The sequence below is a fragment of the Odontesthes bonariensis genome, chromosome 14, assembly GCF_027942865.1.
Source record: "Odontesthes bonariensis isolate fOdoBon6 chromosome 14, fOdoBon6.hap1, whole genome shotgun sequence".
In the NCBI taxonomy this organism is placed as follows: domain Eukaryota; kingdom Metazoa; phylum Chordata; class Actinopteri; order Atheriniformes; family Atherinopsidae; genus Odontesthes; species Odontesthes bonariensis.
This window is the reverse complement of record NC_134519.1, coordinates 6255709-6270328: the sequence shown is the minus strand read 5'-3', so window position 1 is coordinate 6270328 and position 14620 is coordinate 6255709. Positions and strand designations below refer to the sequence as shown.

The following is a 14620-nucleotide window of genomic DNA, read 5'->3' as shown; positions in this document are numbered from 1 at the left end:
GAATTTCAATTGTAGTTCATTTATATGTATTAAATAATAGAATAATCAATACAAATTGACACAGAGTAATTCCATAAATTCCGAAAAGAAAAACGAACATTTCCATTTTCCCCTGGAGCCAAAGTGTGGCAGCTGCCAAACCCAGTTGACGCCCATGCACAGATATCTTACAGCAAGTGGCAGATTTATCCGGATGATGTTCAGCGGTGGATTAATCCTGATTTATTTACTGGTGGCAGGATAGTTGGTGCTGTCTGCAGAAGTTTTGTGAGTGCGTTCATCCTGATGGACCAGCAGCTCCCTGAGATAAAAATCCCACTTTGATCATAGTTACTTTCTGTGTTCTTTGCTGATAAAAGATGTTGTTTTAATGGCGTTCCAAAGCATGCAGACGTGTTGTTAATGTTCATTAAAACATGTTTAATCTTGCAGGTGCCAGTCATGCTTCTGCTGTGGATCTTCCTGCTTTCTGCTCCAAACGGTGAGTTTTCTGTCAGGATGTTCAAAGCGTTTACAGATAATTCATCTTTAGTTTTCATCGGTTTCATCTCTTATGTGTAATTACACTGATTACACAATGATTTATCGATTCACTTCTGATGCATTAACGTGAACTAAATCCGCGCTTCTGATTCCTCTTCCTTCAGCGCTCCCGGCCAGCTTCTTCTGTCCGGACCCCGAGGCCAGCGACCGACTCACGATTGGTGAGAATCACGCGTTACATAATGAACCGCGGGCGCTCGACACGGCTTAGATTGATTTTAATTAATGAATCAGCTAATCAGAGATTGTTGGTTCATTGGGCTGAAAAGATGAGTCAGTGAGTGATGCTCAATCACAGCCTGCAGGGAACACACTGTTTTCTATCAAATTCCTTTAATCTGGTTTAATTTGCTAATATAAAAAAAAAAAAAAGAAGCAAATCCAACTGCGTTTATATTTAAACAAACAGACGAACATTTTAGTAGATGATTCCAGTAGGAATCCATCAGGTTGGATATATATTAGGGCTGGGCAACGATTAAAATGTTTAATCTAATTAATCACATAATCCTGATTAATCACAATTAATCGCATTTGTACTCAAAATCCAAAAATGAATTTAAAAGTAGTGTATAGTCTGTTGCTCACAGGCTTTTATTTTGTAAAAGTCTGTTGCTCACAGGCTTTTATTTTGTAAAAGTCTGTTGCTCACAGGGTTTTATTTTGTAAAAGTCTGTTTGCTCACAGGCTTTTATTTTGTAAAAGTCTGTTGCTCACAGGCTTTTATTTTGTAAAAGTCTGTTGCTCACAGGCTTTTATTTTGTAAAAGTCTGTTGCTCACAGGCTTTTATTTTGTAAAAGTCTGTTGCTCACAGGGTTTTATTTTGTAAAAGTCTGTTTGCTCACAGGCTTTTATTTTGTAAAAGTCTGTTGCTCACAGGCTTTTATTTTGTAAAAGTCTGTTGCTCACAGGCTTTTATTTTGTAAAAGTCTGTTGCTCACAGGCTTTTATTTTGTAAAAGTCTGTTGCTCACAGGGTTTTATTTTGTAAAAGTCTGTTTGCTCACAGGCTTTTATTTTGTAAAAGTCTGTTGCTCACAGGCTTTTATTTTGTAAAAGTCTGTTGCTCACAGGCTTTTATTTTGTAAAAGTCTGTTGCTCACAGGCTTTTATTTTGTAAAAGTCTGTTGCTGTCTGCTGTGGAACAGGAAAAGAAAGTAATCGGCGGATCCACCAAACATGGAGAAGGGTACGGAACTTTTACTCGGCCATTTTCATGTTAAAGTTCTTCCAGACGGCGGAGTCGACAGAACCAAAGTCATCTGTAAACACTGCCAAGTTGAATTGTCTTCTCAGCGTAGTAGTTCCAGTCTAAAATATCACTTAAAGGCAAAACACACAACTGATAGCAGCAAGTCATTCAAGGAAACAGACAGTGGAGCGAGGCTTCTACATAAAAACTACAGAAAGATGCTGATGTTAAAAGTGTGTTTGCACAACAAATGTTATGGCACTTTCATTCATATGGCAGCACATTTAAAATAAAACTAAATGCTAAAAGCTATACGCTACTTTTGGATTCTGCATACAAATGCGATTAATCGTGATTAATCAGGGAAATCATGTGATTAATTAGATTAAACATTTCAATCGTTGCCCAGCGCTAGTTATTAGTGCTGTTTTATTTAAACATTTAAGCATTTGAACCAGTGGAGCACAGGTTTGTAACCAAATCTGAAGGGCCGTTGCTTCTTATTAAAGGAACGTCTCCACAAATGGAAAATGAATTTCAAGTTGATTGAAACCATACTGACTGCGTGTTAGCTGGAATATAAATCGGCCATTAGTCTGACTGACACCTCCATTCTCCAAACAGTTGCTTGATGCCAACAACTGTCATAAAAAGTCAGAGTTGACTGATTCCCAATCTGTGATGCTCCGGGACACCAACGGTCCCAATCAGCACAGAGTCTATCGGGCATGTGGAGCTCCTCTGGACTCGGGTTATTGGAACCTGCCAACGGGATTATCTATGATTAAATCACTCTGCTCTCCACCTGTGAGATGACAAAATCTATTTAGCTTCCTTCTCTTGCAGCCGCTGTGTGTCGGCCTACTCAGTTTCCTCCTTCCTCCCCCGTCAGATTGTCTCGGCCCGCGCTTCACCTGGCTCCACGCCGTCTTCGATAATTTCCCCTCGCTGCTGAGCTTTGTGTGGAGGCTGCGCTGCGCCTCGGGGCTTTGTCCGCGTGACCTGGAGGATTACGGCTGCTCCTGCAGATACGTGGCGGCCGGGAACCCCGTGGATCCTCTGGACATGTAAGCATCGCTTGGATCGCAGCAGGAAGCAGCAACGGTAGCTGCTGAATTTAAAATGCATGAGGCCGGAGGCCGGTGTGTAAAAAGCAGGCAGCGAGAGTCTTGGTGCCAGGACGAATCCTTCCATCCCCATCCCATAGATAAATCATTAAAGTGTGCCTGTTGGTTTAATTTAGCGGCCTTAATTCAATTCAATTAATTTTTTAATTTAATTTAATTCAGTTTGGGAGGCAGAGCCTTCAGTTATCAGGCCCCTGTGCCATGTTAATTGCAGCTGTAACTGTCTGAGGTGCAATTTGTCTAAATGAATAAATAGATAAATAAATACAGTTTTTTGCTTTAAATAATTAGGATGCTTGGTTAGGAGCCTGCTGCATTGGTTTTAAACACAAAGGGTACCCCCAAAGTGCCACTTTTGGGTATGTGTGATAGTTTGCAGAGCTGGTAAGTTGGGCTCGTAGGCTCAATCATCCCAAGCCTTGGTGGCCAAATTAACGTGAAAATCATCACAGCGAAGATGTCTGGGGAAACTGCGCATCATAGTAAGACGTGAGCTCCATTTTTAGCGGCAAACTGAATAAGAAAAACAGTAAATGTACGTTTTTTTAAGCCTGTTTAACATAAATTCAACTTTTCGCCCTTTTTTGTGACCAATCTAGCTGTAATTCTCATTCCCAGCTCATCACTTCCTGCCATTTGCACAGAGCACCCCAAACTAAACTAAAAGAATAATCCTAATCAGTATTAAGCCCTAGAATAAAGTTTTCTCAATACAAACTCCTTCAACTCTAGACTTGGTCGTTGGATTTGACTCTTTTTCTTTTAAATCCTTCTTCGTTGCAGTTGCTGTGAGACTCACAGACGGTGTCACCAGAACGCTGCCCCCTGCAGGCTGGAGCTGCCTCCGCCGCCGTTAAACCTCACGTGTGCTGCGGTAAACACCGGCTGTGGTGAGACTCTCTAACTGTGCTCAGACATCTGAAAGCTCTAAGAAGTCTGAACAGTTTAACTTCAACAAAAAGCCTGAATTTATTGTCTTTAGTTTCATACATAAGTCTATGGCTGTGTTCGAAACCGCATACTGCATACTCATCGATCAGACAGTATGCAGAGCGTTTACCCACAATGCATTTCGCTCCTGCCCGAGACAAAATCAGCCGGCCTGAAGCTGATTTCTCTTAAGCTCTAAACTCTGTAAACTTTAGCAACATTTGAAACATTTTCAGGTGAGAAAGTAGTCGTTTAGATCCCCAACGTGTTGAAAACCTGACAAAATACCGGCTGTTTACAATTTTGTTCCCACGAATTCGGCGCTACTAAAGCTAGCCGCAGTGAGCAACGCAGTTCCGGTTATTTTCACAAAATAAAATACCCGTTGCCTTTTATCATAGGGAAAGCCATTACCATACAATTGGTGCTTTTGTTTTGAAAACAGGAAGTGAACCTACCCTCGTTGTAGCTAGCTTGAAACTGCCGTTTGGACAGGAAATGACGATCGGCGACGTCACGTTACGTTGCATCTTGGGTAGTTTGAGTATGAGTAGTAACCTCATGATGCATACCCAACATTTCGGAGAATCTAGTATGCATCCGGGAACTTAAAAAAAGTTAAAGTTAGTAGGAGTAGTAGGAGAAGTATGCGATTTCGAACACAGCCGATGTAATATGTCGTGTGCTGTTGTTCATCTGAGGTTGGATTTTCCTGATTTTAGGACCAGATGAAATGTATATGTATATATGTGTATTTCTGCTTCACACAACGCTTTTCTCTGAGAACACGAACTAATTGCTCTTTGTTTAAATGTCGAAGATGCCGGTGACTTGTGTCGGCAGACTTTCTGTGAATGCGACCGGGCGGCCGTCGCCTGCATGACTCGGAGTCGGTACAACTCATCGCTGAGAGGCTTCGCAGAGTCGTCCTGCTCTGCTGCAAATGGAACAGGTGAAATAAGTGCTTTTCCTCCACATTTAGCACAAAAATACTGCTGCTGAGTGCACGTAAAAGTCTTATGTGTGTGGAATACAGTTTCACCTGTAGTTAGAGACTCGTTACGAATGTTGAACAAACAGCAGACTCGGTATCCCAGGATATTTAGGATGCTCACATAAATCCCAGAATCCATCTGTGATGTGTTCAGAGAATATAAAGCCAGCAGAGCTCTGAGATCCAAGGACTCAGGCCAGCTGGTCCAGTCCAGAGTCCAGACTAAACATGGAGAAGCAGCATTTAGCTGTTATGCTGCCAACAAGTGGAACAAACTGCCAGTGGAGATTAAACTTTCACCAAATGGAGACATTTTTAAATCCAGGTTAAAAACATTTCTTTTCTTATGTGTCTATACATGAAATCTGCACGCTATCTTTGAACTTATCTGGACTGTTGCTTGTTTTTAAATTCATTTAAATGATTTTATTTGTTTCTCTTTATGTTCTTTTATGTATTTTTAATGCTTCTTCCACTGCTGCAATGCTTTTATTTTATGTGAAGCACTTTGAACTGTTTTGTACATTTGATAAAATGCAGTAATGAGACAAAAAACTAGTTAAATACGTTAAAACATCCCCACTACACCCACACACGGGTTTTCAAAGTGGATCTTTTGAGAATTTAAGTCATCTCACGGTCTTTTGTTGCGATATTACACTGAAAAAAACAACTCATAAGATTTAATGCTGCAATATCAAGTAAATGTTACTTACCATAAAACACAACAGTTTTGAAGATAATAAGTAACATTTACTTAATTGCATCTAAGTTTGAAGTTATATTTATTTAAACAAATTAAGTAAACTCTACTTGTTTTTCATAGGCAGGAACATCATTTTACTCACAATTTTAAGTAAATTTTATATATCTGTAGTATTTGCTGTTATGAAATAACTTAGTAGATTTTAACGATACACTTTCAGAGTAAAGTTTATGTAGTATTTCTAGGTTTATGTACATACAACTATTAAACATTTAAATTGTATGAGGAAACCTAAGTAAAACTTACTCTTCCCCCATAATTCATGTATTACGTTAATAAAATGTTCAATTTAACTTAAGAAGCTCGAGTTCTTACTGAATCTTAAAAATACAAGGTAGAAATTATGACAGTTACTCTAATAGACAGAGCCGGCCCAGGGCATATGCCAACTAGGCGGTCGCTTAGGGCCCCCACGCCACCAGGGGGCCCCAGAGAGCACCGAAACGTTGTGATAAAAAAAGTAAATATATACATGAAATTAAAATAACATTGAATAATTTAAACGAAATTGTATTAGAGCAGAAAAAAAAAATAATTTTGACAAAATACTAATACTAGGTTAATTTATGCCTCCTGTTGGCTGCTGCCACCGTTGGGCAAAATTATTTAAGTATTGTATTTATTATTTAAGTATTTAATTTTGATTACAATTTTATTTTTCTGTAAGATAATGTGAATGTCATTTGATTCTATTTTGTATTTGTATTTTGAACATTTTGCACACCATTGCACATCTGAAAGAAATTAAACTATTTAACGTGTTTACTATAAATGCAGTCTCCAGCCTGCTGATGTTACTTTCAAATAGTTAAATTAATGAGCCATACTTATACATCACTCTTTATGTAGAAGTTAAATAAACCATATTTATGAGTTTGCTATCCCCTTAAGGTTAAAAACAAGGACACCTGTATAATGTAAGATGATTACAAATAATGCTAATGATTGTGGGTCTGTTACACACATAACAGTGCAGCCTATAGAATAATGAGGCATCTGGAGCTGAGGTGGTGGTAGGGGGGCCCCAAATGAAATTCAGCTTAAGGCCCCGTAAATTCTTGGGCCGGCCCTGCTAATAGAGTTTACTTCACCAAAAAGTCACTTTTTTCAGTGTAAGCTCATTTCTCCGTCCTTTAAGATGCTCTGATCAGTTGTTTTGTGGGTTTTTGATTTGAGGTCCTGCTGCAGAATAGATTTGGCTCAGATTCAGCCCATCACACACCGGTGTGTGTTTGTGTGTTCTGCAACAGCTGAGCTCATTAGCTCGCTTTCCTCCCACCGTCTGCCCGACGGAGCTGATGGCGAACGGCAGCCTGCGTCTCTAATTAGTTTGTTTCCGCGTTTCAGATCTGCTCGGCGGCGCCATGGCGACAGGCGAGGTCTTCACAGGAGCAGGTGAGTCTGAATGACGTGGAAAAGGAGGGCGGCGGTCTCCAGACGGTGCGTCACTCTGCGAGCGGGTCAGCGACGTCTGAGTCACGCCTCGGCCAATTAAAACAATGACCTCCTGACGTCTGATCCCGCAGCTTCCCACCCACCGTCAGCTCCGTTCAGCTGGGGGAAAAACACGCATCGTACAGAGTTCCTTTGATCCCAGGGTGTCCAAATATAGATGCAGGACCCAGCTGAACGGCTGAAGTGGAGGAGGTTATTAAAGTGGAGAAGTCGGCTTCAGAGGGAAAGTTTCCAAAGCCCGTTGGAGGGCCTGTGAGAGCGTTCAAGCTGAGTTTTTCTCTTTGAATCGAGGCTGTAGTGAAACCAGCAGCCGGCAGATCTCCTCTGTTTGGGTTTATCAACTTAAATTCACTTTATCCCATCTTCAAAGCTTTTTTAACGGTGAAAAGTGGCCTGAAAGTCTGCAGATATAAAGGCTCTTATTTTAAATGCTGCAGGTTTAACGCCTGGATCAGGAGCTGGAGAGAGATTTACGATTTGTGGCAGTTTTCTGTCTCACAAAAGGAAAGTTTTCACAGGATTTCTGTGGGATACATTTTGTTTGAAGGTGTAGTTTATATGCTGCACATTCCTGCTGAGAGACTTTTTTTTAGCTGTTTTTGAACTGAATTCAGATCGCTATGAACTGGGTTTTGAAAATGTTTCTTGAATTATTTTGGACTTAATTAGTGTTTCTTCTGAACTTGGTTTGAAACTGAGAAGTTTTAGAGTCAAACTCGGTTCTGTTGTGTTTAGATGTGGGTTTTGTACTTGTTTTGAACAGATTTCAGATTGATTTGAGCTTTGCTTTCACTCTGGGCTCGAGACTTAAAGGGATAGTTCGCCTCTTTTGACATGAAGCTGTATAACATCCCATATCAGCAACATCATTTATGAACATCTTCTTACCCCCTGCTGCGTCCTGTGAGCAGAGTTCCAGCCTCGTTTTGGTGGTGATGAAGGTAGTCCGGCTAGTTGGCTGGGGTTTAAAAAATAAAGCGTTTTGCTTCTCAAAACAATATGCGTTCAACAGAGTAATACATTTGCATCACAAAATCGTTCTCCAGGAAAAAGTCAGACCTCACAATCGCTTGGCCCTATTTTCTCTCCCTTCGTATCACTGCGTACAGCCACCTAGCGACAGCCGCGCCTGTTACGGTGTTTGCTGCTCGGTCTGCACATGCTAATATAATATCTGGAGTCCTGACAGCATGGTCCGAGTAGAGATGTGATTTTCACCATTTGCCAAAAGCCGTCAGCCATTTTTTTGCTAGCGATAAATGTAGTGAATTTTAGGACGGCCTAAAAGGAATCTGCTTTGTCGTTGAATGCCTGCTCAGCTGCAGTTTAGGCCTTAAAAAGTCTAAAATCCAATCATCTCGGGTAGGCACACCCCATCATCATGCCTCCGAGCAAGTCTATTGAACGCATATTGTTTTGTACGGATGTATGTATTGTTTTGACCAGTAAGTGCTTGTCAAATTAGCTAATATTAACCTGTTAGCCTAGTCGGTAGTTAGCTAACGTTAGCTTGATATGATACGGGGTGGACAGGTTGGACACATTGGCCAATGATGTTTACTGACAGTTACTTATATCTTTGTGTTTTCACTTTATTAAGATCAGATTCTGCAGGTAAAACTGCAATAATAAGGTGACTTCAATTGACTTGCCCAAGAAAAAAATTACTTGGGACTTGCACATGTGTGACTAGGTCCCATCTCTGCTGGTATCTATCTATAACATTACCATATTTATCATTTATACTGCAGCTATATATTTTCCCTTTGGGCTTTAATAAAGGGCCATTGAATTGGATATATACCTGTGTGCCATCGGTTTGTTAGATTTGGCATTTGGAGCCCGATGAGGCGTATATTTGTTGTCCAATCTGTGAGGCTCAGAGAGCAGTTTTCTGTGTTGTCATGACAGAGCGGTTTAAGGAGGAAAGGCAGAAAGAGATGACACACCTCAGCTCATTCTCTGAAGGTAACAGTTGCATCGCTCACAGTCTCCTTTCCATCTGCTCGTGCCCCCTGTGGTCCCGACCGAGCACTTTTCTGGCAAACGTGTGCTTTTCCAAGCTGCTCATAATTTAGGTTTGGCTGGAGCTGATTGTCCCACAGCTTCCACAACACCAGAAATCATGTCCCCGCTGCTCGACTCCCGCTGCTCGATGACTCACTTGGCTCGTGCGTTTCCTGTTGCTCTTGTGTTCACAGATCTGAACGAGACCGTCGCAGAGGAAGCGCTTCAGCAGGAAGAGATAAATGAAGATCAGATGACCCACGGTCTTTCAGCGGTCGGCCCCGGTGAGCCGGCGACGCCGTGTGACTCGATCACGACGAATAAAAGGAACGCACTGCAGTCTGAGAACAGTCGGTGGTGGATTCTTTTTTTAGTTTTAAGACATTAAAGTGTTCATAGGACTCCTATAACTGGTTTGTGTGAAATAAACACGAACAAATGTAAGGAAAGATTAAAAAAAAACAAAGATTATGAACCTTTTTCGTTGGGTTAAACTGTGAAGAAAATGGATTTTTTAATCAGTTAAAGTGACATTTATAGCGCTGGGCAACGATTAAAATGTTTTAATCTAATTAATCAGATGATTTCCCTGATTAATCATGATTAATCGCATTTGTACGCAAAATCCAAAAATGAATTAAAAAGTAGTGTATAGCCTTTAACAGTTAAAACTTTTAAAATCTGTGTCACAAAAGAAGACTAACAGAAGGCCACACTGAGCAACAACAGTGATGTTTTTAGAACGATCAGGGAGAAATATTGACAAAAGCTGTGTTCCAAACCGCATACTACTCCTAACTTTTTGAGTTAGTATGTGAGTTTGAGTAAGCGAGAAGTTCCCGGATGCATACTAGATTCTCTGAAATGTTGGGTATGCATCATGAGGTTACTACTCATACTCAAACTACCCAAGATGCAACGTAACGTGACGTCACCGATCGTCATTTCCTGTCAAAACGGCAGTTTCAAGCTAGCTACAACGAGGGTAGGTTCACTTCCTGTTTTCAAAACAAAAGCACCAATTGTATGGTAATGGCTTTCCCTATAATAAAAGGCAACGGGTATTTTATTTTGTGAAAATAACCGGAAGTGCGTTGCTCACTGCGGCTAGCTTTAGTAGCGCCGAATTCGTGGGAACTAAATTGTAAATAGCCGGTATTTTGTCAGGTTTTCAACACGTTGGGGATCTAAACGACTACTACGGCTCGGGCAGGAGCGAAATGCATTGTGGGTAAACGCTCTGCATACTGTCTGATCGATAAGTATGCAGTTTGTAGTATGTGATTTCCAACACAGCCAATGTTATTTATTTATTCATATTTATCAGTGGTTTTGTTGCCATATTTTTAACTTTTCCACAGTGGAGCTGAGAGGAAATAAAAATAGCAAAGGCAGCAGTGTTCTTTATGTTTTTTTTATTTGTAATTATGACATAATAATTCACAGTCAACACGTTAAAAACTTCTCTGTTGCAGATTCACTTTTGTTTGTCCACGATGGAGAGACACAAAATGACTCCGGATCTGAGCCAATCTCCTCACTGAGCTCTGCCGATGGAAATGAGAGAACAAATCAATCATCGCTCGCTGGCACGGCAGCGTTTGTTCAGAGAGAAACCTTTGGGGAAGGTGAAGAAAAGTTTGTTTTTAATCTTTCTCCTTTTTGATGAAGTTAAAAAATACCAGAAATGCAAAAGAGTGTGTCACTACAGGGCAGGCGGCTTTGGCTTTCACAAACTATTTGATCCCAGGAGCTGAATTTTTGTACATGAAAGGGAAATTTAACCGGTAGAACCTGACTGCCGGGATGTAATGATTATTTTCATGACATCCAGCTGAACATGTAATGTATCTGAGTGGGAGGTTTCTACTTTGTCTGCACCGTGTTTGAGCTGTTGACTAAAAAGCTGTTTTTTTTTCAGCTGATAAACTTAAAAAAAGTAGCTCTGTAGCATGCAACAGATGGTACTCTAAGCCAGGCTGTTATGTTTAACACTTAAACGAAGTATAAATGGAAAGAAACAGGAAATTTAGAATTAGATAAAGGCGTTGGACCACATCAGATGGGAGACAGACTGTGGGACACCTGGGGAAATTCGTAATTGCTTACTTCTTTAATTCTGTAACAAGCCTCCCATAAACTAGAAAACTTTTTAAAAATCCGATAAAGATGTTTAAAAAAAACTAACTCCTGACACCTCACATCTAAGCTTTAAGTGTCAGACTACAGATCTTTCAGGATTGCTATTTTCCAGACCACAACTAGATTTTTCTGAGATTATTTCCCATCATGCACCTGGTGGAACTTCTTAAAAACAACGAAGTCGACCGTAAAACAGCTTTTAGCCACGGCTGCATTTTTAAGTGCAGAAGAAACTTCGTAGAAACTTTCGTGCTGTTGCTCCTCCCTTTTTACAGTTCAACTGAACTTTGTGGGGGTTTTTTTCTCCCCGTCGGCATGGTTACTCTCAGCCACAGCTTTCCCTGCTTCCTGTTTGGAAGTCACATCATCGAACGTATCGGTTGAAAATGCATAAAACAAGACTTTGCGATAATATTAAACACGTCCAATTTTGTCGTAGCCCCAATATGTAAGAAAGACCGCCTTAAAACAGCCTGGATTGAGTTTTACGACCACCTTAAGCCACGGGAACACGCCACAACTCTCGTGAGATTCTTCCTGATTTCATTCTGATGCTGGAAACTGTCTAAATGTCTAAAATTAGCACTCAACTACTCATTCTTGTGATAGCCGTGGTTTGTACGACAGATATTTGTCGCTTCTTTCCTCCATTCCTGTTGCTCTCCGAGTGTCATTTATTCGTTTGAACATTGACAGGCATCAGCTGCAACAAGTAATCCAATTTCTATTTATGTAATCTTGATTAATAACAGTTATTAGCGGCCTTTCTGAACCGCTGTTGCCAGAGTTTGCGTTTTAAACACCTATCAGGAGACGAGAAGCCGCCGTTGCGGCCTCCTTTTTAACCTCTGACACCGAAAAGATGACAGTTGGGTCACGAAATGTTCGTGCTATGGGAAAAGTGAGTAGTTCAGCCACAGCTGAGGCGGACGAATGTGACAAAAGTCAGGAAACAAAGAGTCGTATTACATTTAAACCAATGAAGAAGGAGAAGAAAAAAGATTTTAATCAAAAAGCAGAGTTTCTTTAATAATTCTTCCCACATTTGCAGGTTCTGCCGTTGCCACCGAGTCATCACTGATCTCAGCTAAACCTAAAATCAGTTTGAAAATAACTACCAGCACGAATCCCACAAGGTCATATGAAAAAGAGGAGGATGATGGGGTGGAGCGGGAGGCATCTGAAGAGCACGGTGAGTTCCCACCAGAGGTGGGTAGAGTAGCCAAAAATTGTGCTCAAGTAAAAGTAAAAAGTAGTCATCCAAATAATTACTTGAGTAAGAGTAAAAAAGTGCTCAAGTACTGAGTAACTGTTGAGTAACGTCTGATTTATTTGTTAACACAAGCATTCAATCAGACAGACAAAAATACTAAATAATCATCTTTAGGCAAATTAGAGTTCATCCAATTGATAAAATAAATTTTAATTAATCAATTAATTACAAAATAGCTTAAATCAAAATAATCCAGGTATATTCAAGAACTTCAATAAAAAATAAAAGAGACTTAGGAAATGTTCAAAACATATGTAACCCATATGTAACCTAAAAACAAACATTCACCTATCCATGGGGGGGAAAACGAGTTTAGGAAACTTAGCGCTACATGTTTCCTCAAGTTAGATGTTGAGTTTCTGCTGAAATGTGCGTTTGTTTTGGTTGCCACAGAAGACACATAATGTAGCTGCTGTTTCTCACTCTTTGTAAGGTAAACATGCTTTCAGTATGAGGCCTCGTCGGCGTCTTCATTTCCCACCGTTGGTTCTGACATTTTTCATCTGTTTCTTTGTTTGTTTGCTACGACTAATGCTAATGCTAAAGCTAACCCGTCCCGCCGCTGAGATTGAGTAAGGTCACGTGACCAGACTGCACGGCTGCGTCTGATTGGTGGAACACAGTCAGGTGGTAGAGCCTTTGGCGGAAGTCTCTCTCTCTGTCAGAATAAAACATTAAAATGAGGCGTACGCGGGGGGATAAAAATAATGAGGCGTAGAATACCAAAGAGGTAAGAAGAAAAGTAACCAGCTCATTGTAGCCTAATGTAGCGGAGTAAGAGGACAGTTTCTGCTGCACACATCTACTCAAGTAAAAGTAAAAAGTATTGTGATTTAAAACTACTCCTAGAAGTACAATTATTTCAAAAACTTACTCAAGTAAATGTAGCTCGTTACTACCCACCTCTGGGTCCCACCACGCTAAACTCCAGAATTATACGGTGTACGAACTGCAGGCTCTCTGAGACATAAAAGGTTGAGTCTGTTTACGAAAGGTCTGCCTTTTTGTTCTTTAATCATCGATATGCTCAAAATCCCAGCCAGACAGTAACTCCACAGACGGATGGTCTCATCCCAACTTTCAAAGTGTAAACCTTTTCTTTTCTGCTGTTTTTCTTTGCTGTAGCATTTTCTCACCAGCTTCAGAAAGAGTTTGAACATTTTTTTTAATCGAATCGAGGAGGAAGTCTGACTTGATTTAGTTATAAAACTGGAATCCTTTAATTATTTCCCAGTTGGAAGTTGTGATTTGCAGTTTGTCAGTGAATGCACCGCCCTTACAAAGGCCGATTAAACGTGGCCGACATGAGCAGCAGCTACGAACCACTCCAACCGTCGTTCAGTGAAAGCTGTCACTGCAGCCTACAAACTGGACCGTTAAATCTGCAACAAAGTAAGAAAAGGTCAGGAAAGAGATGATTAAATTAATTTCATTCAAGCTATAGAACATCAAAAATAAAATTGAACAGGTTTTTAGTCCGTCTCCCTTTAACAAGAACACAAAAACGTACAATAATCCAAATTCAATCGTTTTTATTTTCACCTTTTTTCTACTTTTCGGTACTTAGACATTGTAAAAAAAGTTATTTAGACCTAAATTGGTGTCAAAATGTGATATTGTGACATCAGTGTGTGTGTGTGTGTGTGTGTGTAAGATACCACAAAGAACCAATTTATTTAGAGATTATTTCTGAAACTTGACCAAAGAACGCAGTGCTTTGCTTTGGGAGCAGTAGGTGAGATGATGAATTGCATCCCGATTCAAACAGACAGCCCATTTAAGGAGGTCTTTGGTCTCTCTATGGAGAATAAAAACACGCTCTTTTTATATTTATATTGTCATCATCCCGCTTTCTGCTCTGTGTGAGGTTTCGACAACATACAAAATGTCCACCTCAGGTGGGCAAAGGTAGAAAACACGAATGTGTCTGTATTTGGGATCCGAGCCTTTGACAGAACTCACTCCACACTTTAAAATCCAGGAGCTCCGTCTTTCATGGTGTTATCAAGCGGAATGTATTAATATCTCAGTGCTGACCGTCTTTGCGTGCTCCTGTGTTCAGGTGGAGGAGGTGTGAGCTTTACTTTAACACCTCCAGCCTCAGAGGACGGAGGAGAGCCGGCCGTTGGCTTTCTGAAGCCGACTGAAGGTCAGCGCACTGCTGCAAAGACGCCGTTTTAGTCTGATTAAA

The 14620-nt window shown here is 40.5% G+C and overlaps 1 protein-coding gene across 1 annotated transcript in view; it reads left to right on the top strand.

The window, feature by feature from the left end:
- Positions 1-441: 441 nt before the first annotated feature.
- Positions 442-14620, top strand: part of oc90 (otoconin 90) — a 23487-nt gene continuing 9308 nt past the window's right edge. Inside the window, exons 1-9 of the mRNA XM_075483044.1 lie at positions 442-481; positions 648-704; positions 2628-2802; positions 3646-3752; positions 4613-4744; positions 6900-6947; positions 9209-9298; positions 10490-10642; positions 12208-12348. Coding sequence (XP_075339159.1) covers positions 442-481; positions 648-704; positions 2628-2802; positions 3646-3752; positions 4613-4744; positions 6900-6947; positions 9209-9298; positions 10490-10642; positions 12208-12348 — 943 coding nt within the window. The remainder of the gene's footprint in view (positions 482-647; positions 705-2627; positions 2803-3645; positions 3753-4612; positions 4745-6899; positions 6948-9208; positions 9299-10489; positions 10643-12207; positions 12349-14620) is intronic.